Source organism: Mizuhopecten yessoensis, unplaced genomic scaffold (assembly GCF_002113885.1).
Source record: "Mizuhopecten yessoensis strain PY_sf001 unplaced genomic scaffold, ASM211388v2 scaffold7497, whole genome shotgun sequence".
NCBI classification, from domain to species: domain Eukaryota; kingdom Metazoa; phylum Mollusca; class Bivalvia; order Pectinida; family Pectinidae; genus Mizuhopecten; species Mizuhopecten yessoensis.
Genome location: NW_018407077.1, coordinates 37672 through 65416, shown reverse-complemented (window position 1 = coordinate 65416; position 27745 = coordinate 37672). Strand labels below are relative to the sequence as shown.

The 27745-nt window shown below is 35.0% G+C and overlaps 1 protein-coding gene across 1 annotated transcript; it reads right to left on the bottom strand.

Annotated features, from left to right (window-relative positions):
- LOC110453775 (putative ammonium transporter 1) lies at positions 1-27184 on the bottom strand. Its single transcript, XM_021502910.1, has 12 exons — positions 26830-27184; positions 13995-14084; positions 13286-13513; positions 12742-12848; positions 12366-12503; positions 11087-11314; positions 9946-9988; positions 8293-8391; positions 2655-2749; positions 1638-1764; positions 569-682; positions 1-328 (listed from the first exon to the last, which is right to left on the bottom strand). Exons 1-12 carry the CDS (start codon positions 26990-26992, stop codon positions 240-242), a joined length of 1521 nt encoding a protein of 506 aa, XP_021358585.1. The 5' UTR covers positions 26993-27184; the 3' UTR covers positions 1-239.
- Between the last annotated feature and the right edge of the window lie 561 nt (positions 27185-27745).

Here is a 27745-nt window from a genome sequence, read left to right as displayed (position 1 = left end):
TGAAACATGGCAGAGTAATTTAATGAGGAAGATTTAAGTTTGATAATTTTGTTTGCATGCTATTTCTTAATTTTTATCAACCACATATGTTTGTCGATATGATGACGTCAGATACAAAGTCGCCATAATCTGTGATGGCGATGACGTCAAAAGCAAATACTTCATATATGTCGATATGGTGACGTCTGATACAAATACGTCATATACAAGTCATGTTAGAGATGTGAGATACGCAAATGTCATATATTTGTTGTCATTGTGACGTCGGATGCAAGGGATCCATTTGAGGCCGCCAAGTTGCTTCCATTTGATTTCCTGTTTCTTGCACCTGTTTGGATAGAAAACCAGTAAAATATACAATTGAAATAAACATCAAACGACACATATTACTAATAATTTCAGTAAGAGCACAAAGTTTCGCTGCATAAAGGACCTTATCAAATTGTTCATTGACGCTGAAGCCGTGACATTTATATAAATAAGTTATGCTATGACAAAAGCGCTTTAACAAATCACAAAAGTAAGTGCGGTAACTCCGTTACATCTAGTGTTAGTACGTCATATTTACCTTTGTCCTCGTCTTTAGGTAGTACAATGACATCTGCCTTCTCCGGTAACCCCCATTCGTTTCCGTAAGCCTCCAACGGATAGGCATGCTGGCCATGCTTTGGGATGTCAATGCCTGAAAGAAAAGGCAGGATGCTTATGGTATACCGTGAATTTTTCGTCCAATCAAACTTTCGCCCTTCACCGGTGAAACCCATTTTGATACAGTGTTAACTTCCTCAGTTACATTTAATGACTCTGTTATGTTGTTTCTTGATGTTTAATGTAATGATAAATTCGCAGGGCGAAAAGGGCGAAAATTACACTGCAGCGAAATTATCCCGTTATACAGTAAGCATTGATATATTGTTTGAATATGGTGAAGGTGAAATAGGAACAGAAACGTCCCGTCATACTAATCAATAAAGTGAATCGTGTACTTTCAGTAAGCCTTCTTATTGATAATGCTTGTTTATGACAAATTTGTATATGGGCCCTCTACGAACGTTAAGCTGTATACTGTATATGTTATTTACACTTCAATAAGGTTACATTGTATTTGTTATAAACGCCAGCTAAATACGATATGCTGTAATCAGTTAAATATCTAAGCATTTATATAATAAGTCAAAAGCAGATATTTTGTATATTTCTTTTTGTAACATATGATACCAAAAAGGCATACACAATTGAAAAGATACTGATGTATAATGATTACATTTTATCATAGTAAAAAAAGATTAAACAATATTTATCATATAAAAACAGATTAAATTTAATACAAGTTAGGCATATTAAATTGTATTAAGACACTTCAACTATATTAGAGTTTGTGACATTAACTTAAATTATAATTAAGCTATAACAGTATATCACTATTAGACACATTTAATCATACTACAGTGAAACAAATAACATTGTACAATAGTGAAACATATGCAATTGTATTATACTTGGACTTATGATATTATAATATAAGTAGGTTGCTTCATATTGAATCATATTGTATTTCTACTTTATTTCTGTTTTCTTCATTTGCACAAATTTAAATGTGATGATTAAATAAATACAGTTATTCTTTTAATGAATACCTTTTAATTCGAATTCCAGAGGAACTCGAAGTATCTTCAATGCCTTCAGTGTGTAGAACATTATTACACACATTCCGCCTGTCCATCCCACAACGGCCAGAATCCCGACACACTGCCAGGCAAGTGTCTGTAAACATCCGAAAGCACTGGCCAAAGTTTCAAGAACGTTCTCTACATAATAGTTTTGTTAATAGCAAAGCAAATTTAGTGAAAAAGACCAAAACATTTAGTGAGGGACATTTCCCTTTTTTCGCAAATGCTTCCCCACATTTAACTTTAGAACAAGAGTTTTCATTTGTCGAAGATTTTTTAAGCTTACTGGGTTTATGGTGAAATATTATTTGATTTTTATGGCCTCATTCATCCTTGCTACTCCACGGGGTACGCTCTCTGCGCTCCCGGAATATGTCATAGCAAAATTGAAGGCACGAAGTAAGCTATTTGACTGGTCGCAGGTAAAAAAAATACATGACCAATCGAAAGGCTGATACCTGTCCTTTTAAGATTAAAGAGGAGCATCGTCTGACTTCAAAGTAAATCAATTTTACGCCACCGAGTTAATCTTTTGGTGTGAATCAAACTAGTCTTCTCGTCTCATTCACAGGGTGACGAACACTGAGCCTTCATTTTTGTCATGAAATATTTCAGGGATGCAGAGAACGAAAGTGAGCACAACCCCTAAAGGATGGGTCTAATTACAAGCAAGGATACATTCATGTTCTCACTAATTTAAGATTTGTTCGTGAAATTTTAGATCATTGGTGAACACAAAATTTTGTATACTATCTAAACTTAAATGAACAAAATACGTCTCCATGTGACCTAGGCTGTTGACAAGACGTAAGAAGATTACAACGATAATACTGAATGGTTAAACCACCTTTCTGTAACAACACATACATTCTAAAAGAAGAACTTACTCACACTATTTCCAAATAATGTAAATACAAAAAAGTTAAAAACAAAGAAAACTTGAACATGCTTATCTTACAAGTTTTCTTAGTACCGGAGACATACCAAACCAGACTCCATGTTCCAGTTAAAGAAAATCCCGACCTCGTTATGGAAAAACGCTACAGAAAGGACACCAATAAATCCGCCACCCAGATGAACTGCAAAGAAAAAATATTCAAAAATATTTCATAAAGAAAAGAAAGAGGGAGTAGACTGATCCTAATAATACTTCATTCATTATAGTTGCTGTATAACAAATAGGTCATTCACATCAAACAATTATTCATCAATAAAGAGTTTCCAAAGGGGCCCCCAGAGAGGGGCGTCAGGCAACTGCAACTTCTTACCGCACTATGAAACCAAGTAATATGATTTCTAAGTCCGTATTAAAACTTATTGAACAGTAGTTATCCATCATCAGAAGTTAATTGCACACTTGCCGATATTCAGAATTTAAATTTATTTAGCTTTAAACATATTTGTTGCCAATAAAATTGAACAAGGGATGGGGCACACGTTTTTACAATTTATCACAGCCTTCCCCCATCATACAGTTGAGGGACCGCACAACGCACCAAAAATAGCGTGCGCACACCGTGCATACATCGTTCACACACCGTCCGCACATCGTCCACACATGGTGCGCACAACTGTGCGATTAAGCAATCGTTCGCCCCGTTGTGTGCTTCTCTCCGAACAACTGTGCGATTTGGTATCATTTGTAGATCAAAATTACGGAATGACAAAAATACGGAAGGCTTGTATGCGATAATTTACACTGTGTATATATCTGTAATTTCTCATAACAATAATCAAGATTATACAATTTCACAATTCGTGTTACACATTATTACAGCGACCGTTAGGCTGTCAAGAATGGGTTTGGCTCCAAGGTAACAGAACAGGTAAATAACAATTTTATGAGTGTCCGGAGTTTTACCTGACCAGTGCCTGACACACAGAGCTGATATACGATACCGTTTGACCGCAATGAATAGGATCTGTTATTTGCATTCGTTTGCCTATAGCTCCCCTTCACCTGGATTTTCACACCTCCGGCCTTACCCGACGAGTTACGTAAATGCCCCAGGCGGGGAGAAAACTACGGTCCAGGTACATGTAAAAAGTGGTTATGTTTACCTGTATACGGGATTGTGTTGTAATTTTACATGTGTCGATTAAGTTTGTTTAAAAACGCAGAGAACACAATTCCTAAATAAAAGAATATATAGACAGAAAGATAAGTTTATAGATGTTGCTAGAATATAGAAGCATACGTAAACATCAAGTTTATATGTTTAAACACGAAACCGTTTAAACTGTTAAGGCATTCCTCAATTTACACCAACCACGATTGTTATCGCACAACGTCCGTCCATCGTGCGCACATATGTGCGCAAGCAAAGATCGTTCAGCTTTTTATCGTTCGCCCATCGTGCACACACCGTTCACACACCGTGCACACATCGTGCGCACACCGCACATCGTGTAACGTTGTGCGATCCCACATCTGTACATTTACAATTAAATGTCAACAATGATAATAGACATAAACATAAAGTATATATATATAAATATATATTGAATTTAGTACTGGAATGTGACATCTGTATGGGGCTAAACACCTTTCTTCAACCATGGGAAAACCTTTCGGTAAAAAGGAATATTCACGAGACGAATATCCCTTTTCAAATGTTTTCATAAAGTGCATATATGCAATGACAAACTACACGCTTTTAAAAAAGAGAAACGTTTGTGATTTTTTTTATTACATTGTACAACTCAATATCTTTGGCCAATTTTTTTTCTATACCATGCATACAAATGTATGTATACTCTCTCTCCCCACTTTTTCTGTCTCCATACGCGAACACTTAGTAAGTTATATTAGCCATCACACACACTAAACTGTATGGCAAAACAACTACGTGTACATGTAGAATATGTGTCAGATATGGGACGTGTTGAGCTACTTGATAATTATATTTTTTCAATACTTTTCATAGATTAAAGCATTCTTGTCAATGAGCCGACTTTTCTTTAATCATTTCATTTTTGTCCGAAACAGAAGTCGTAGTTATCGGCAGCACGCGTCATTTTTACAACGTAAACAAATGTGTCTTCCCTTGTTTTCAATACGTATTCCGATTCTATCTGAAGTCGAAAATTAATTCCTTATAGAGAAAAGGTTGTTACATGATCATACATTCTAAGTCAACAACATATGAAAACATGAACTGTTGACATGTTACGATTTACGTGATCCTATTTACTAGAAGTAGGTTCTCTTTCCTCACTTATTCATCCTGGACCGTCATTTTGACATATTTAATCTAGCTGCGATAATGTAGCTTTCTGACGACGATATTTTTTTTTATATATTGCGTCGTTGCGCCAGAGGAAGCCGGGTATTCATATTAGTACTAATTTAAATCTTGTATGTAAAATCAAACAAAAAATCGTTTAATTCAGCAATATAATTAAATCATACCATTTTACTGAACCCGGTAATATTATAAATTATCACAATCTAAAAGCGCACGTATCTCATTTGACCCCGATCACGAGTACCGACAGAGACAGAATACGCCGTGGCCATCACAACAGTTAACCCTTTGAGGGCCTCATGACAAAATCAAACTAACCAGTCACTTATCCCTCCCTTTCGCATAAACCACTGTATAATTATAGAAACACAAAGTAAACTCTCTCCGATACATGCCCATTGACATATTAAACTAAGTTCATCTGTGTTCAAACTCAGACAAAGATACTTGCGAGGTTAATAGTTTTAAATATTTATTCATAACATAAACAGCGCTAGCATTTCTGTCGATTCCATTTCAGCTTAACCGGCTATCCGGAAGAATACATGCAGCGTACTAACTGCTAGGGTAGTTATTTTCTCCTTTGAATACTTCCCACCTGAAATAATGATTCCGTAACGTACTCCTTGCGTTATCTTTTGACCATTTGGCAACTTTTGGCTTCGTAGCTCACACGGTCCAACACTTTTCTTTGGCTTACTTCACACGGCCAGTCATTTTGTTTACAAAGAAATGGTGTGCAATGCGCATGCGCTAGTAGAGGGAAATCCATGAACAAAACGTTGGTCAGACAGGTAGATGATTATTTTAGATTTAATCATTTTTATGAATCTATTTCAGACAAAAAAATAGTTACTTCAGCGTGATGCCCCTTTAAGGGACTATTGTCAAATTGTTTTGAAACGCTCAAAATGTATGTACAGTAAGACCAAACCGTTAACAGCTTGGGATGAGAGGAATGCATTATTTCGACCTTGACATTCCAACAAACCAGTCCTCTTGACATTTTTTAAGCGTAAAGATCCACGTCCTATTGCGGTTTTCTATACACAGTTACCTCCCCTTAACTTTCGAAGCACAACTGGTCTGGACGCTTCTGTTGATCAAGCTGCTCAATCGGTTAGTATAACAAGTATAACAATCTGGAGTCCGGGGTCAGCATCTAAGTCTTAATTGTTTGTCCTTAATCAATATACTATCTTTGATTATAATTTGTTTATTTCATTTTAAGTATTTCTCATACAAGCCTCACAAACTGTGATTTTCTTCTTAGAGAAATCATTTATTAAAGCCACTATCATTCCGGAACGAACAATTTCAAATACTTGGTTACAATTTCTGGCAGTGGGATCCTTAAGGGCTTTCCACACTTCGCGATATAAATAGTTATCTTGTTGTCTGTTCGTGTACCACCATGTGAACACTAGTACTCGTGTATGGTATTAATGCATGTCAACAAATGGTATCGAGGCTAAAAGGAGATGCCTTATGCAATGATCAAAAGTACTTCATGAATAACACTTCCGATAAAAATACATGTCGTGACTCACAGGACGACACTGGCATTGGACCAGATGACTTCAAGGTCATATATGAAATGCGGAGATATGTGTTATGTGCACTAGCCTAACATGAACCAATCACGTGTATACAGCAGTACACGGGGACGTTACGCTCTAGCGGATACATCTTCCATACAGTTGAGCTGCACTGACTCAGTAGAACTAGAGTGTTTTTGTAAATATCAAGATTCCTATGAAAATCCATGTGTTGTCAAACGTGAGAACCACACACCATGCGATAGACTCTGTTTAAATGTAAGTGACGTGTATAGTACCAGACACATGCGGACTGTTGTAATAATGTCCCTTTTTACATAAATGAGACTAATTTGATTCTTTAAAGGAACAATTAATTGTTTCAAATGTTCATATCATTTTCGGAAGGTAATAATAATACTTGCTTTTCAGAGAGCATAACACTATATTTGATATTTGTCATCGAAAAAAATGAACTTGGTTTGTCTGGAAAGTTTAAACACTTTAGAAATGCAAAATACTTGTTTTTGTTCAATCATGAAAACCTTTTATGAAAAGTAGATGGGAAAATTAGAATTAATATTTAATTGAATTCCATTTATTATATATTTGTTATAAATATAATATTTGCTATGAACATATTTTTCCTATTGTTATTATAGTTCCTAACAATACCATAAAACAAGAACATTTTAAATTTTCAAATACCATATATGTTTTGTTTTATGTTTTTGTTGCGGCTGTTGTTAATGTTGTTGCTTTTTTTCTTGTAATTTTCTTGTTTATTAGGAAAGGATGAATCCTCCTAAAAGCTATTTTAAACTTTCTTTTCTTCATATATTAATATCTATGACGTGTTTCTGGCGTATTGGGAATTAATTTCACTAGTGTATCTCAATTCAAAACACCATGGACTATTGGGATGAAAGAAGGCAGTTATTCGTCGTTAAAGCTTAAAATAGAAACGGGTTGCAAAACGAAAGCAACTTGAAACAGTAAATTGTGATTTTGGTAGATGCCCTATATAATATTCGCTAAAGTTGAGCGAATTATTTGACTGTATGAGTCTTCCAGGTGCCCGGAGATTAAAAATTGAGTAAGCATTTAGTGAGTACATGTCACATTCTCTTCTTAATTGTTTAGAGATTAAATTTTGTATTCTTGTTGACACTGTTTTTAGGGATTTCAAACAAAATTATCAACAAAATATAGGCTATCTTCATGAAGTAATTCAGGTCACTTGTTGAACCTATATACATATTAATAACAGCGGAATTTAAAATACATAGAAATGTATATGTAAATGTATGGGAAAGAACTCATGATTCAATGGTGAAGCATTTGATAACGTGTGTTTTCTAACATATCAGAATAAGATAAGTAAGATGACAGTTAAAACACAGGGAAACCTAGCGTATTAACTCAGACATGACACGGATGTTATATATAAATACTTTTCTTGAAAATAGAGAACGTTTGTTCGGATAAATGAACAAGCCATAGCATCTACAGCATTGAGTGGGATATATACAAGTATTTGTTTTATCGTATAATCCTGTTGAAGCCTCCAGTGGCATAAACTATCCTATAATATCCTACACTAGGGTGTATGTACCTGCGGTAGCATCAAGTGGAACATATGTACCTGTTTAAGTGCCAAGTCGGATTTATGTTCATAGAATTAAGTCCAGTGATAATTATGTACAGGTCTGTATGCTGCGTCCGGTGGAGAATAAGTTCCTATTTTCGCGTCCATTTGACTATATTTATTCTGTTATAGCACAGAGTAAGATAAATGCATTTTCTACAGTTTCAAAACCAAAGTGAAAATCTTACCTGCTACAGCATCCAGAGGGTCATCGACTCGACATTTGTGGAGGACAAACCAGTTGAAGAACACATAGCTTGCTCCTCCTATTGCCCCTATAACCACAGCTGGGGACAAACGAACACAACTAGTTTTTATCAATACCTGTAAGTATCTATGATAACGATATATGTTAGTCAACTGGCCTACATTTTTGGTTACAAGAGGAACTGACAGTAACACTCAAGTAACAATGTAGATAACTTTCAGGTAGGAGGCACTGTTCTTCCTCAGTATGAATAAAGTTTGGTTTTACTTCCGAGAATAGAGAGGGAATTCTTGAATTGATATTTTCACGAGTGCACAGCACGAACGAAATTAAATCCTTGATTGACATACCAACTTTATTTGTTATGACATCATTGATATTCTGTTAATTACGTTACCTTTTTTATACAAAATAGGCTTCTTTGAATAGAAACTCAACCCCCATTACTTAAATCAGCTTTCTTATTACTCAATTTAGTGTGAAAAATAAACAAAAACGCGATATTTGTCACAGTAAAAAATATCGAATTGATTTTCCCTGCAAAAACGAATATTTATCTGGAAAAATAAAAATGAATCCTTTACAAAATTATACGTTTAAAGATATGAACCAATAACATTAAAACAGAAAACCGAACAAAACTAAAAATTGTATTATATTTGGAATTAGAGAACGACCCTATTTGTGAATCTGACATAAGATGCCCAAACGACGAGAGTAAAATGTATAACCATACCGTGCTTTTAACGCAGCCACACTCTCTAAAGTCTGAGTAGAGCAATGGTATCATTAGCTGTCATTTAGCCAGTATCAACAAAATGTATCCAGTCGTTATAGGTGAGAATGGTGTTGGCCCTGTTGGTATGGGGGTTGACAAGTTTATATAAAGACGGTTAGGAAGGGAGACACCGTCGAAACGAAGAAGTAAAGAAGTGCGAAAATGTAATAAATGTTGCGATGTGGGCAGTAGGTTAATTTCGATTTCTTTTCCCCTAAGCAGAGTACATAAATCCATCCCCTTTGGTCTCAAGTTAATCGACGCTGACATAAGTAGAAACGTTTCCCCCCAAACGAATCGGCAGTAGTAGTTTTGCCTTCTTGTATTGTCATACACTTTTACCAGTGTAGTATGTGAGCGATGCATATGTTTTGTTCTTCACAAACAGTTTAAACACCTATTGCACTACTCCATATTGTATGCAGATAGTGCAAGTAAAGGAAATTCAACAGAAATATGTATTGTGGACAGATACTTGAAACGATAGTATCAATACGCTAACACCATCAATGTACGTCTCTTCCTCTGCATGTACATGTATATCCTCAGTTATATTATGTTATATGATGTATATAAATATAAATATAGAAAAAAATAGATTAAATTACCGACTGAAAACTAGCTACTTTCACCCTTCACAGGGCTCTTCAGGTTTTACAAAATTATGTTTAAATATAAATATATCTATTATGTATAATAAAAACGTAAACGGAGCACATTTTAAGCGTTAATGGCGGCATATATGTTGATACACCAGTAACTGCATGCCCGATGTAACTTTGTCTTCAAGAAAGTGGATAAAATAGTGTTATCTACATTGTCATCACTTTGACTATATAATTATATAAGCCTTACCTATATATGTATGTATGTTGTCCACACAGCCGCAAATAGCACACTGAAACCAACCAATCACAGAAGGAGTTTCATCATACATTTCCCAACCCTTCTACATGACATTCAACCTGCATTTACCATAGATGTTTGTCCAGGTATGATTTACAGCCACATCTGGATTAACACGATGCAATAACTATTGGCTTATACACATGTAAATTAAGGAAGTGTGTCCATCATAACGGAACTTAATACAGTGTATCAATATTTAACAGATTATAACGAATGTGACAAAGAATTTGACTCTCAAGTAATTTTGTATAAAACATGATAGTCACACGTTTAAGGGGGAGTTACCCATTGGCAAGTGGCATAGGGGAAGTACATTGGCAAGTGGCATAGGGGAAGTACATTGGCAAGTGGCATAGGGGAAGTACATTGGCAAGTGGCATAGGGGAAGTACTAAGGCATCCTGATGAGCAGTTCCTCTGAACACCGATAAACTATATCCATTAATACTTTGTAATACTTTTATGACTAGTATGTATCTATGGAATGTAAAGCTCTTCATTCTATAATCATCTTAAATGTATATTATAATGAAAGACTCGTTTTCATCATGCATATTCCAGTCCTTTTTACGATAGCTATGCTAATTATAACACTTTTTAAAAGTAGCTGGTGATTTTGCGAGAGAACCCAACACATATTGAAATTGTATGGGCTATGTATAAAAACCGCTTATATATGATCGATCTAAAGGTAGCACACCACCAATTGATATCAATTAAACAAAAAATACAAACCGCTAAAATAATATACCCTTGAATATTTCTCGTAAAACAGAAAATCGCTTCACCTGTTTTAGATATATATATATGGCAGCGTCAATAAACTGTATCATTGATACGGCCATCCTAAAAATGACTGAATACTGTTGACCACACAAACTAAGGCTAATTGATTAATGCTAACCACACATAATACGGTTCATTAAACAATGTTAACCACACATAATACGGTTCATTGAACAATGTTAAACATACATATTACGGTTAATTGAACTTTGTTGACCACACAAACTACGGTTTATTGAAAATGTAAACCACACATAATACGGTTCATTGAACAGACTAAGATAACAAAAAAGCATACTCACCATAGCAGCAAGAGATCCATTGAGTGTAATAGTAAACTGCCATTTTGAATCTCCTGTGATGTATTTCGTTACCATGGCCACAAGACCACCCGAAGAACCGGACATGATGGTATTGGTCACTATCTTTGACATCAGTTCTCCTTGACCTTCTCCGGAGAGTGTTCCAACGGCCGATGCGTTAAAGGCGAGAAACCCAAACAGCAGGATAAACCCGCCAAGGGCAGACAACTGTTCAATATGAAACACGTATTCAAATACATTCATTTCTTAGTATTGTGATATCAAGTAGATTATTATTATCATTATTATAATATACTTTAAAAAAAGATATCTTTCACATGGACGTTAAATGTGGCAATTCTATTAATGTATACTGTCATCTTAACAATACTCGACCAAATAACACAGTTTTTAATAATAAACATCATACTTGTTTGTTTTACTAAAATTGACAAATAAAATATGACAATCTTATTAAACAACATTATATACTAGAATTATAACAATTCTTTTTTTATAGTGAAGAAAGGGATAACCTGTGAATTAGATCCGCCCTTTGGAGCATTTTTGGTTTTTCATGAAACTATATTCAGATCTTTTAAATTGGAATGAATGTCTATTTTTTAAAATCAAACGTTTATTTTTCTATATATTTGAAAACAGCGTAGAGTTAATATCTTTCTTGATATTTTGATACCGTAGTTATGAGTTTCTTAATAGTATTTCCCTTTGATACGATTGCAATTCTTGGAGCTAAATAAAAAGGTACTAATCGTGAAAAGCATCCCATTTTTCGGAATTAAAAACTGCATTGTCAGATTCATTACGTTCATTATGTAATCTGGAACGTTAATTACTGTATATTTCAATGACACCCTTTAGTAATCATTTGATTTAAATTGACGCAATCGTGATAAAAAATAAGGCCTGAAATAATAACGATAAGACCATGATGTTTGATAATGTAATCAAATGTAGGCCACATCTTTATACGTATTATTTGTATTTTGTTCTCTCATATGAGACATTAAAATCGAACGCCCCAGTTAAATTGTGTGTCAGATTAAAACTATTTACATAGACCATATTTGTGTTTCATTAAACGTATTTACAATTTTAACTGGTCCAGTGAGAGTGTAACCACCTTTCACTATATTGTCTTGATTCCTCATCATTACAAAACACAACTGGTATTTAGACTACTTGCCTTTTTAAATGATTAACTTGACACTCAAGCATAATTTTAAAGTGCCTTGCTAAAATCACAATGTGAACATACCACGATGGAATGTCCCTGTATTTCACATGGTTTACCAGTGACGTCATCGAACCTCCCTACCCTGGGACCGAGCGCCTTGGCTCCGACGAAAGCTGCGAGGCCAGATAGCATGTGGACTATACCACTTCCGGAGAAGTCCTGTGGAAATTAGGACAGACGGCATACGTGAAACTAAAAATAGGGACCATTGACATTAATGTCAATATTAACGGACAAACATAACAACAATTCACTCTTTAAGATGAGGGAAACATGGTGAAGGTAAAACAAAATCAGGTAATTGCTTTCTTAAAATCCGATTCTTTTTAGATGATTGAGATAAACAGCAAAAATAAAATAGTAAAAACAGTTGTCAGTATTTTGTATTGATGCTTACTCTGTATGTAATGGTCAGTATATCCCCGTTATGTTCATAAGTGAAACCCTTGGCTAACCAGCCCTCTGGTGTCCACGCCCAGTGTACGAGGACAGGGTAAATAAAACCTAAAAATAGAACATTAAGAAAGCTTGACTACAACAACAACCAGGTGAATAGGTCACGGTGACTACAACAACAACCAGGTGAATAGGTCACGGTGATTACAACAACAATCAGGTGAATAGGTCACGGTGACTACAACAACAACCAGGTGAATAGGTCACGGTGACTACAACAACAACCAGGTGAATAGGTCACGGTGAGACTTCAATTGGTAAAATTCATCTCAAATCACTACATAATGTCAATGAGTGACATACAAAAAATAATGACCATCTGATCTGTGTTAACCATTTTTGTAAACGAAGTAGTTCTTTTAAAGACCACTTTTTTCTTTAATGACAAATTTCTTTTAATGACAAATTATTGATCACGATACATTCCTTATAACGACAAATCCCTCATTATTATAAGTTCCTCAATGGAACATATTGTCCGTTACCTGTTATTATTGAGCTGTATATCAGGTAGGCGATAAAGTCGCACCTTTCTGCGACGGAACCGGAAACGATAGTTGCAGCAGTGGCGGCGAAAACATAGTGGAAAAACCACAGTGAATAGTTCTCCAGTTGTAAACCGTAGTGAGCAAAATAGGTATAGCCGATAAATGAGTTTCCCTTCCCCAGGGCAAATGCATAGCCCACCAGCCAGTAAGAAAAACCAGCTATGACTGAAACAGGCAATTATTTTACACTTTAAGCAAAGTAGACCAAAAAGGACTAATCAGGATCAAAATACGGTGAAGTCTACTAATGTTACTTAGGGATTAAAGGGTTGAATTAAGAACACCTATATATTCCCCATTTCCCCGACTTAAGAATATGTTTTCATTAAATAATATAGATTCGATATTAAGTGCTTGCAAATAGTTAATCAAGCAAACTTTTATCAATACATAATTTGCTGTCGTTATGAACGTATTAAAATCTTTTTTATTGAACTGGCAGTTTAGCAGGTTTTTAAAGAGAATTCATTGTCGTTTGCTTGTCATTTTTAACATAACACACAAGATAAGAGGTTGGTTTCTAATTGTAAATGTTTTCAGAAATGTCATTTTATAAATGCGATTAATTTAACCCTAACCAAATAACAAATTCCCATAGGATCGAGTTTTTTTAATAAGAAACAAGTATGTTCTAAAGGTTACTTACAGGAGTCGAGCAGATTTTTTATGAGTATATTGGTTGCGTTTTTACTTCTAACGCATCCAGCCTCAAGCATGGCGAACCCACCCTGCATCACTGTAATAGAAACAAAACCTTCCTCTTAACTCGAGGCATTTCATATAGCGTCATCTAGAATTAGTTATAACCAGCTAAACACGTATTAAGTTCATGCTATCGACACTGTTAACAAATTGCCCTTTTTGAAATAAATGAAGGTTTTAAAGATATACCAAAACATTTTTTGTAGTTTTTGTCTCCAAGACATGCGCTTGCTTTAACGTATCGGATGTGGACAGAAAGGATGCGTACAGTGCATAAACTAAATAAAATAAAACATATAGAAATGGGAAAATGTACTTGTTTGGAAGCTCCGTTCAGTTGTGTCCTAAACAAAATGTTTTACCTTCCTTTCTTTTTGTTATACCTTCTTTTAATCTTTGAATTAAACGACGTTTTCGGCATTGAATACACATGGATACCCATAGTTAATATAATAATGATATAAAGCATATACGTATCTATGAATGGCATATCACACAGAAATGCAAATAAATGTATTACGTAAAGAGTATCGTTTAATTCATACTGGATAGACGCGTTCTAAAAATATACAGATGATCTTTCATTCATTTGAAGATGTTCAACAATTTTAATGGACGAAACATACACCAATGATTTCAGTCACTTTACCGACTGATTCAAATCTATTCACAAGATTAATACAACACAGATAAACATCACATTTACATATGAATAAATTGAGTCTTACATAAACTACGTAACATTGATTATTCATTCGTTATGGTTGCAACTTTCAGGTGGTAGACCCATCAAACGTAGAAACATTTTGAATATTTGATAAGGGATTGAAAGGTTATGAGGTAGAAGGCTCGTTATCTTGTCCTGATGTTACTCCATGGTGATCACTTTAGCTTTGTAAGGGTAACTTGCCTACTGCCCGTTTCTTTACATTGCCGACTCACATGAAAACATCATTTATGTGAAACACAGTTTGCAGATTGCTCGCTGAAGTAGATCTCTAATGCATATCGACTACTTTATATCTAGTGGCTGCCATAGGTACTCCTCGAGGTATTCAACAATGTTCGTAAACAATGTTTTTATTATGATTCTTGTGTTGTATAACAAAAACTTTTCATGAGCGAGAATGTAAAAAATATTTGTTATACCGCGTCAGGCTTTAATAACTGATAAAGGGCTGCGATTTTCATTTAAACAGTGCCGGTACTACAAACCTATTTTTCATGCTTAATTTCGGATATCATATGTTGTGAATTTCCAAAATGTTGTGATTTTTAATACAAGATAAAATGTACATGAATGAAGATGAATTTAAGACACATGTGATTTTACCAGTAAAATTTGGTAATTGATGCGGTGTGAAAAAAAAACACAAAAAATTAACTAAATAACAAATTGCACCGCACCATACAAATCTTCGTTATCCTATGGGTCATTTTTAATGGAAGGGGTTATTAAGGTTGAAATTCGATTAGATCTAAATCACTGCTGAAACAAAAAAGGAGCTTAAGAACCTTTTCTTATACAGTACGGCCCATAGAAATAACTAATCCGTCGCGTTCACTTGATGACCAATTATCTGTTTGGGTGGCCAATCGCGGTGGCCTGTCACCCAAAACCGACATCAGGAACCTTGAAAACGGCGTCATCGCGATCCCTGATGACAAATGTCACGTGATCATGTCACCAAAACACGCGGTGATCGCTACACCGCGGTTCTTCGAAGCAGATTGTCCTCCGCGAATCATGATGATGAAGCCCTCAATGGTCACGGTTACGCTGAGCGGTTTTACCTGTGCTAGGACAACGAGATAATTTAGCCCCGGACACCGCTTGTGTACTACGATGTCACGGCTGAATGGTTTTCCTATGAATAGCATGGTCATGTATTGGAACTCTCCTGTGTTTTTACAAGGTCACCTGTCAACACATCGACTCCGTTTGATATCAAAATCGCCAATTATCCAATTATAGCGATGTTGTCTTATTCCGAGGGGTGCTCTGTGGAGAACAATAGGGTAAGTTAGGTCTGGAAAGAGTTGTTTTAATTGGATTTGATTTACTGCAGTAAATTGCGTGAAGTCTTCACGCAATCAAGTGATGCGATAACGAGGCACGGTCTCTTGTGTGTGCTTCATTTGGACGCAAGCGGGATATTTAATGACTTTCTTTTTAATTTTGATAAGCAGTAACAGATATAAAAATGCCAATGCACATAAAAAGACATATACAACTTGAATTATGCTATTCTTGCAATGCGGTGATCAATTTTGTTTGTAGACATTTTTGCCAATAAATGATTTTTGACTGAAATTATCAAGTGAAAGAATGGAGATAATACAAATATTGATAGGGATGGTAAATTCCTTAATTATCAGCATTTGGTTTTGGTGAAAATGATTTGCTCCAATATGCATGTTCAGAAATATTTTTCTTCATATTGACAGATGAAATATTTCATCCTGGCACTTTGGCAACACGGAGCAGCCTGTTTGAATGTAGAAGGCCTTGGAATTGGGATGCAGAAGGCCAGGGAATGTCACAGAAATAAAAAAAATAATGGAATTATTTGCAGTGTTAGTGTTTTATAGTCATAAAACATGGAACATTTTCTTCATTTTAATAGTTTATTTCCTGTCTAAGATACATAGGATACATTAGAATGCATATGATGGGATATATAAATGAAAATTAAAAGGGTGGGGTCTTCTTCTTTTTTTTAATAAATTTTGGCGAAACTGTATCAAGACCCAGAGCTAGCCCTGTAACGTATGCCGTATGAGGAACCCTTGCTTTTATTTTGTATCCAAGACTTGAAACTGACCATGGCTGTGCAGTACCTATTATCAAAAAACATTCATTTTAGTTACAGCTGATGGTAGTTTATTCATTAATGCTTTATATTTCTGACATATAATTCAATTTAAAAACAAGATTGTTAGAGAGATCCGAAGACTCACGAACTAGTAAAGCCACAGATGAAAAGGTCGGCAGTATACATGTATGTTAATGTTATCATTAGAGTACATAATATTAATCGTAAATGACTTATGCGGTATATATAATTTTATTGGCTTTAACCCAGTGACGATTTTCATTTTAATCGTTATTATTATTCTCTTTATTTCCTCCGAATCGAAGACAGAACAATACATATATGCATTCATTGAAGATTGTAAAAGTAACGTACATGTTATATGACAATATACAAAAAGAATTCAAAAGATAAATTTTATTGTAAAGTAAGGGTTACGCTGGAGTTAACTCCCCTTTGCGTCACTACGCTCCTTAACTTACTTAAGTTACTTAAGAGAATCAATGCGATGGTTATATGTAAAAAGAATATAGTCTGACGATGGAACTGAGCAATTCGTAGATGTCACGGTAAAAAATGTCGTGTTGATAAAAGCAAATCACACTTATAACAAAGGAAAAACTAATAGTTGTGCTAATTGAATATAATAGCTGTTAAGAAGGGATTTCACACAGATTGTTTCATTTCTTTTATTTCAGATCATACCTATTATATAGATTAATAAGATTATAGGTTATAATATACGTACTTCCTATGCGACATCTGAAGTATGATCGCTTGATTTATTGTGAGAAAAATGCATAAGTACTTTCTAAGGAATGGCCACAAACAACTTCAGATGTCAAAATCCCAAGATTTCAATAAATTGGTACTGTCCAATATCATCCATTGCTTTTAGATCGTGTTCCGATTACGGGACTTCGTTAAGCCTTAGTCCGTGCGAGGGATAAATCAACTAATCAACGAATTAATAGCACACGAAATAAGAGTATCGTATGAAAAACAAATAAATTAAAGAAATATATCTCTCTTTTTGCTGCATGGGTATATATTTGACATTCTAGGTCATATTACTTTGCTCCATTTGTTGCGAGTTTATAACCACTACTGTAATACAAATGTGTAATAAAGTTAGTATACTGATGTAAGCAGAACTATTTTGCATGTGGATAACAAACCTATTACGACATGTACCGGTCACAGAGACTTGGTAACCCTATGTTCCGTACAATGTGTATTGTCTGACTGTCTTTCTGTATGTATGTATAGGTCGTCCGTTTTTTATGCACAGTGGAACTTCTCTAACCCGATCATACATGGGATATGGATATTAACCCGGTTTAGAGAGGGTTCGGTTTGAAAGTGTTCTAATTTGATCAGTTATGCACAGGAGGTAATTGATCGGATGACGTTTTGTATATTACATATGTATACAGGTACGCTTACACATTGTCTTGCCAATGGAATGTATAGAATGTGGATTTATAAGTAATAAACTAACTTAACTTTGACTAATACTGATTGCAAATGTATATCATTTCACTTGCTATAATTTCAAAATGCTATAATCAGCCCTATATACTTCTTTGCACTGTATAACTGGTTTGCTTACAAAATAAAAACAACCGTTTTAAGCATTTACCAGCTTATGACAGTCCTATTACGGACATCGATATGGTCGTAATAAACACTTAGCATTGATTTTCTTATCGTGTATGTATATGTTCTTGCAAAAATAACCCCTTCGGTGCCACATAATTAGATGCGAAACTACAATTTTCTAGCTTTACTTTATATTCTTAGGGGGGAGGGGGAGGGAGCGTACCGTTCAATGAAGCTTGACAATTTGGCTTGGTTTTTTTTTATCTGGACTGTGTTGATTATACACAAGTTCACGATTTGATTGAATAATAATCCCCCAAATCGGGTAGCTGTAGCGTACAAATGTACCTACCACATGTACGATACGGGTGTTGAATACGCAGTCGGCTGGACCATGCATCACATTAGCTGAGGTAATGGTCGGTTTACACAGAGACGTATATAACGCTTTATACGTCTCTGGTTTACAAACAAACCCAGAAAATTGGTTCGGTTTTATATCAGGGTTTTTTTCTTCACTATAATGAAAAAGCAACAGTGCGTTCATTGCCATTTTGTGCGGTAAATCCTCAAACAAAATTAAAAAAAGTACATAGAGTAAGACACACAAGTGTACACAATCATTGACGCAGTCGGCCGTGACGGGTTGATCGTTGGATTCGATAATGGGCTAATGGTAAGCCACGCCCCTACAACTGACTGACATTGATAGCCAATGACCCGGATCTGTACATACCGAATTCTAGTGTAAAGTGATATCAATATTATTCTTAGACATTTTAATAATTTTGCTAGATTTCGTAACATTGAATAAAACTTAAACATGCTAGGTCGACATTAGTAATATTTCTGAATTTGTCCCCTCCTTAGAACCTTATAGTATACACATATTAGTATGAAATGAAATTATCTTCTATTTCATCACTAAAACAACGCATTCATTTGTTTTCCTTTCTTTGTTATTGTACCGGCCGTTTTCAATGTTCAATATAGATCTTGTGTTTGGTATTTCCTTCAGTTTATTAGCTTATTTGGTTATGATAAAAACAAAGCAAATAAACGTTCTGCATGTTTACGTGTTTTAGGTGTTTGACGATAAAAAAAAATCTACCGGAATAAACAGGTTCTTTTAAATGGATTAATACACAAAGAATGTGAAGAAAAACAATAACGGGTTACAGAAAATGTGGTTTTAGAAGGATATCTCATTCTGTAGATGAATATATGACTCACCCGGCCAGTGTTCGAACACCGTTATACTGGAAATGTACAGAGACTGAGGTTATGACCGTGATTTTTTTCCAACAATCTTGTTCATATACGGGTAGTTCTTGTAATTAAATTAACCTAATGTGTTCATAGAACATAACAAGTAATTACCACATAACCAGAGACGTGTATGATATGTACGTCCCTACACAGAACCAACTTCTTCAAAGTTTAGAAATATACTGTGTAAATTAAAATGGAAATATCTATATTTAGCGTCGTTTACAAGGTTAACATTCAACATAAACTCTGTAGAGCTTTTATTACGACGCCGCTACGGGAACAAATGTATTTTTGAATATTTTAAATGTATATCCTTTAATTTTAGCTGTTGACCTGTTTAATTATTTAAGAAAATATTAAATATTTATATTGAAAAATTCCTAATATCCAATATGAAATAATATATTACACCAGATAACTAAAACCCTAAGATGGCACATGCTTCCACAGGTGAAAATAAAATACAGGTAAGTACATGTTAACTCCTCTAAAATAGACTATAGTCCGTTTAACATCATTCTGCGCCCCATGAAGTACAGCCCGAAGGGGTTTGACTCAAGACTGGTATACTCCCTACTGTTTTTTAATTACATGTGTTACAACAGGTGAGCACGTTTTTATGCCAGTAACTTCAAAGCTGATAACTGTCTTGTGTGTAGAAATCATTGTGTAACGTTTATTAACTTCTCTTATAGTTAGTAGACTTGGTCATTACCACACCAGGGGGTCTGTATACAGTGTGTACAGGTAGATAAGACTTCTACAGGTATGGACTGGACTTAACTTTTATCGGTAGTGACCACGACCATCCATTGTAAGCATGCATGTTTATAGGGTACAGTTTGATTTTTTTTGTTAATGAAAAACCATGCAAGATGCATACCTGAAATATTATTTTTCTTTCCAGATTAGATGTTTTGTTATAGAATTTAAAAAAATGAAACAAACGATGTATAATTTTACGATTGTATGTATCGTGATCTGCTCTTCCGAGGCATCAGCTCAGATCTGGATTACCGTGCCTGTTGGAGAGCTGTTATTGGAGATAGTAAAGTGTTAATATTCATGCGGAATGAGAATCGAAAATGAAAAGATTAGAGTAGTCCCGTTCGAACTCCGGTGAGGTTATACTCTAGCACGTGTACGTTGCCCAGCAGCTAGTACATCTTTTACGTATCCTATATGAAAACAATTGCGAGAAGTACATATATAATAGCAATAACTATAATGGAAGATTCACTGTAGCACAAGATACATTTGCATGTCAAGGAAAAGTTACCGTTCATACGGAAACTAAACTGTCGCTATTCAATACATTCGTTGCATGTATATTTGTATATTGAGTTATGAGTGTGACTTTTGGGGACATGATGTATCGCCACAAATTGAAAACAAAATCTATCTTCTTTCTCTCAAAGACCTATTAAATGTTGAGAAAAAACAATACTTCTAGGCTTTACTTTAGATATTCATTATATGTGCAACGTAAAATAGCCATAATGAGATATTGGTTAAAAATTCAAATACATACTAGTTACTGTTTTTAAAATCATGTTACGACGCATTAGTCGAATTGAATATCAGAAAATCTTAATGCAAAATTAATTGGGTTTATCAAATTAAGTATGAACTATGTATTTGGGTTTTAATTATATTTGGATTTGCAAATATATACAAAATATGCAAATGTATGGTCAATATTCAAGAATTACGCAGTGCTTACGATGCATCATCTAAATGTCAAGCATCTTGTTGATACCTTTTGCATATAGTTATATTTGACTTAATGGTAATTTTAGGGTAAAAAAGCTATTGGGTAAATTTCGCATGCACAGACAGTATAACAATCTGTGCACTATAATAACATTCCAAATGGTCAGAGAATATGTAGTTTGTGATAAAAATGATGTCATTTTACCATACGTTGTCCTACAATTTCTGAGAAAAACATACTTTGAACAGAATTATTATCGACATCTAATAAAATCATTTACCTCGTTAACTGTTAAATCTTTGTTTAGACTTGGTAGATATTTGTTGCACGCTACTGCCAGGGACGTATACTGTCCCTGCTACTGCTAAAAGAAAAATTCTCCTCGTTCAGTAACTGATATCACATTTGAATATACTATAAAACTACTTTTAAAACTGCGTCGAACCACGCATTTCAGATCTTCATCTGAGGTTATATACGTTAACGCACTACCGATTGAGCATTGCGGCCCACAAGAAAGAGGGATAGATAGTCAAATGTCAAATGTTGCAAGTGAAAACTTAACAAAAATATAAATAAAAAAGGACGGAAATATAAAACTCAATGGTCATCAAAATACCATAATATCTGAAATTTACACAGAACCAAACAATTCAATGTATAGTAATATAATACCATTGTGTATTTGACAGTCTTTTTTTTCTAGCTGTTTTTTTTTATATTCTCTATTAGGAATCGATATCTTTCTGTTAATCACATTATTTTTTTACCATTATTATTTCTTTATTTCCTCCAATTTGAAGTGTAACAAGAACATATATACAAGTTAATTAAAGGTCAATTCATAATAATTTTTAAACATGTACAAAAACATAATATCAAACAAATTATTAAGACATTTTTCGTCTGTTATCAAATTCGTTTTCAGATAACTGGCATTTCATTACAATTTCATCATTTTGTCAACAGAAATAGCACGAATCAAAACAAAGTTTTCATAGTCTAATTTACACAGTCTATTATGGAGGATACCTCCAAGTAGTATGTGAATTAAATTATGGTTTGAAAAGGAGTGCAAGTAAACAAGTAGTTCTATATCATACAGTATACTTTTAACATCATTTATATTAAAAAGGTAAAGATGATAATCATAGAGCAGTCCCTTATACATGTGCTTGTTATTTCATATTATAAACAATTTCAAACTCATAACTGTCGCTTATTAACTTAACATTGACCCGATCCTGGATATCTTGACTCTGACCTTTGTCGAAATTGACCTGGTGTAATGTGAACCGCAAGAACGGATTGTCGTTCCTGCTCAAGGTGGCGCTGCATCGAATATCCCATTATAACTGACCAATCTTATCATTTATTTTCTACGATATTTATTTTTGTTAAGGTTAATTTTGAGGTCACAGAAACTTTAGTCTGAACCAAAGCCTTTATCAATCTAATTAAAATCCGATCTCACATCATCACAGTAAGTAGTGTAATGAGAGAATTGATTTTAATTAGGTTGATCTATTCTATGGAAATATAGAAACAGATTATACTTAAATTTTGTCCATGTAAACTCAGGTATTGAAACAAAAACAACATGTATGCTGAATGAACCCTGATTGGCGAATGTCGTCAGGCACGCCCTTCAACATCGTTTGATTGACAGACAGACAAGGTAGTATCACAAGAGGGTGACGAGCAGTGATGTTGATGCAATTGAACTCTGTGTGAATAAGTTTTTCATTCAATGACCAACTACGTAATATTATGTTTAAAGGAATTATGATTTAAATAAAAACTACATCAATGATAAAAACGAAACCTTATAACACAATTGAAATCTAATACTGAAGGACATGATTGATATCAAGACATTAAATGGTTTCATAGATCGTTACGTTATATTTTATGTTTTAGCTTATCTTGCTAGATTAACAGTACTATGGTACTTGTATTTTCCCCATTTTAAACAGTATTTATGTGTCAAATTCTCCTTTTTTTATCACAATTTAAGATACGGATTCATGCTTTTCAAATTGTCCACCTTATTCCCTGTTGAATTTAAAGACAAATAGTAACAGATTGCTCGCGTAAATTATTCAAAGAGTCTGCCTTCTTTTACCTGTCAGTGACAAACAGTTTGAACTTCGTTAACTCTTATATTTCTTCAAATTTTAGGCATTATCAGATGGTCAGTAAAGTGCGACAACAGTAGAAAAAAAGAAAAAAAACCACTACAAAACCAATTACGTGGTGCATTTTCAGGGCTAGCTCCGAGTCTTGATTAGATTTCGCCAAATTTTAATATGTTCCCAACAAGTGCGCGTGATGACGCGCAATCATGGACCAGCCCCCCCCCCCCCCCCCCCCCCCCCAAAAAAAAAAGACTCCGCCCCTTTAATTTTCATTTATACATCCATATATGCATTCTTATGTATCCTATGTCTCTTAGACAGGAAATGAATTATTGAAATGAAGAAAAAAAAATATGTGTTATTACTATAAAACACTAACACTGCAAATGATTTACCCTAACTTACCCTATTGTTCTTCACAGAGCACCCCTCGGAACTAGACAATATAGTCATAATTGGATAATTGGCGATTTTGGTATCAGACGGAGTCGATGTGTTGACAGGGGACCATTTAAAAAAAAAAAAAAAAAAAAAAGAGCTCCAATATTCTGACCTTGCCATTCAACGGAAATGCATTCAGTCGTGACATCGTAGTACACAAGCGGCATCCTGGGGCTAAATTTGTGTATTTTATTTTGGGTTTCGAGTATGCTTGATTTACTTAGATTAACGTCGGTAGGTATGGCTGATGGTGGCGGCTGAATTTATCGACAATTTTACAGGTAAATATGGACATCCCTAATACACGGCTCTTATCGCATGAGTAAGCGCCGATGAGTCCTGCTGACATCTCGTGATTCTCAACGTCCCGATCGCGGGGGTTCATCGCGATTCGACTTGTCATCGTAAACCATCGTGATTGAGTCCTGATGACCGAACGGCATAATTGACCTATCATCGGGAACCACGGTGATTAGAGCATGAGGGACACGCGTCACCCTAAATCTTGATGATTAGCGCTTCACTTGGAATATCTATAGGCCGTACTGTAGAAATTCAGAAATTTGAGGACGACTGGTTTCAATTAAATAATGAGTGAATTGTGCATTAGGAAACTTCCAACCATCTTGTATTTGAAAAAAATGTCATCGCATTGTTCACAATTATTCAAGGTTATTGTGAACGTTTCATAACGTGGCCCTCTCTATCAGATGGCCCGCAAATGTTGTAGTCTCATAACAACGTTTGCCTTCTACGTGCATTGAAATGGAAGGATGCAGAGCAAATGTAAATATTACGAAATGTTTTCAAGATAATCATATTTCGTTATATAATCCTTTTTATGACATTAAATCATTATAAATTACAAGGGGTGATATATTGATAGTGATATTATGTTTGCAGCTATTTAGACAAGTGTGTGGACCAAACTATCAATCATTCAATCCCCCATGACCGTTCATATTCCATGCGAAATCATTTAGTAAAATTAACCTTAACTTAAAATCAAAGGTAATCGGAGACTTACGACGTAGGTAAATACTTTGCAAACACCGTGTCTTCAATAATCATCGGTAAAGATAGGTGTTGCATAGCACGCATGTAAAAATTGTGAAAAACATGAAAAAATATAATTTCAACTTGCTGATGCACGGCTGTAGCTACGAAAAGGAGATGAAGTGTTTTATAGAAAGAATTAATCACCTTTACCGAGCACTGGCAAGGTAACAAGATAACACTTTCAATTTAAGAAAGACGATGGAGACGCTTTTGTTGTTACTTTATCATATCGGCGATTGATTGAGAAGTTGATGGGCCGGTCTGGTTTATTATATAAACCATATGTAACCGTTTGTGTTAAGCTGATTAAATCATACATGCACTTGCATTGATGTTACACACCGTGATTACCACTGCTGTTTAATCAAGCAAAGGTTGGATAGAATTTTAGTTTGCACGTTGGCTACGTCAACAAGCTAACCACGTAAACCCCGCGGGCAATAGACAGGAAGTTATGTTAATGGCGTATGCAAATTTGTTCTGATGTTCCCCTCTGATGCTCAGACACGACAACCTCTAGTACTTTCGATGATTATTATGCATCGTTATACATTCCGATGTCGTAACCTTAATGGCAACAAAAATCTATGTTGGGGTAATGCACGATTCATAATATACACACTTAACTCAACATTTAAATTAAAAACAACCAGCACTCCACTAAATTATGTAGTGCATAAATTCAGGGGTCGTACATAACATTTTTTGCAAATTTGAATTTCGAATTTGTTGGCCACTGGCCTCAACGATGATCCCGAGAAGAACGAAACAGCTGTATAGTGCAGAATAATTCAGTTTTGGCGAGCTGTGTTTATCACTAATTTCTAAAAGTGCAAACACCTGTACCTAGGTGTGTGTGTGAGCGTCTGTGAGTGTGTGTGTGTGTGTGTGTGTGTTTTGCGTTTATCATACACTTAATCAAAGTTAGCCGTACATATCATTTATAAAACACTGGCGCAGTTAGAAGTGACAAGATAATATATCAAATATCTTGAAATCTGTCGAGCTAGCATTTGCAGTCATTAAAACTTTTTCGTTAAAAATCGTTTTATTACAAATTATGAATCTTTTCAGCCAAATAGTTAAATTATATAATGTTACAGTCACTGACAAAATATAAGGCTTTAACTTATATATGTATGTACATATATTATGTACAAAGGTTCACAAAAACGATTGAACGCATATTAACCTATTTTATAAAGTCTTTTCCCAATTTGTAATATTTAAATGTTATACATTTCTGTTTAGTTCCTGATGTGTAAGCACGTTTATCTTCTGTGACTCTTTACATTTGTGTTTGAGTTATCACTTTAAAACAAACTCAAACGCACACCTGTAACGCTGTACGTTGGATTTTATGAGGTAAATATATGGTAACATGAACCTGAGAAACATAAATTAACCGAGAAAAAATCAAAGTTAGTATTTCTTTTCAGATCTATATCACCACATAATGGGCGAAATACAACTGCTTAATTGCTATTTTAGATATGTAAGGGTAATTTGTCACAATACGACTACCGGGGAAATACTCCCCGATCTGACGTTAAAGTTTATTAGGGCACGTGCACGACCATAAGAGTTTTCTCTGGGTACTCGAGTTCAGCACAGTGATAGCTACCTCATGATACACCACAGTGTCAGAAACGAATTGAAGTACCATTAACAATCACTGAAAGTACCAAAATACATGGCAGGCCAATTTCATACTATTTTGTCGCGTTCAATACTCACAGAATACAATGATGGCAAGGGCAATCCTGAAGAAGTGGTCAAGATTATTGTTTGTATACGCCTGCCAGTGGAGGAGACTCGCTTGGGCACTCCTTAATTCGGCGATTTGCACTTGCAGCTCCGTTATATTGATAGTCATGTTCATTTCAGTAGAAATCGTCATCTTTTTAACTACCAAAAATCAGGACGTCTAACACATGTATTTCAGACACTTTTAAAATTTGATTAAATCAATATGTATCTTTGTTTAGCATGAATATTCAGATTGGATAAACAATCGTACGAATGAACCCGTTGACATGTGATTAATGAAATGCTGTTATGAAACATGAATGTTCCTCGTCAAAGATGAGTGGGTTTTGTATAAAATCGCTGATTCGTCAGTGTCATTCACGCATCAGTGAGAAAGGTTTTTCGTCTCAGTGTTGTTATGAACTGTATGTGTGTATATATCTCACAAACTCTTTCGCAATGGCTTTATACTACCTTACCACTGATGACTTACCAAGAAATCGTATTTATGTGTTAGTCGTTCGATGGTCAAGAGCGTATGGACGCGCTTCGCACGCTCCAAGGGAGATAACTTTCCCAAAATTCACTAACCTCATCCCCGTTTTATGTCAGAAACTGGCTGAATCACAGACAAGGTGATATTATAGGGAAGCAGGTCTGAATTTTGAGCTGTTCGTGTCACTCGGGGTAATGAATTTTCGATACTCTAGGGGTTAATCTCACTTTCGCTCTTTGCACCCCTGACATATGTCCAAGCGAAATCGAAGGCTCAGTGTTCACCTCATTGTGGATGAGAGGATTAGACTTGTTTGATCCTCTGATGTATATCAAAAGAGTCAGCCTTGCGATTGGTCAGATTTTACGATATACCAATCCAATAGCTGCGTGCCTTTAATTTTGCTAT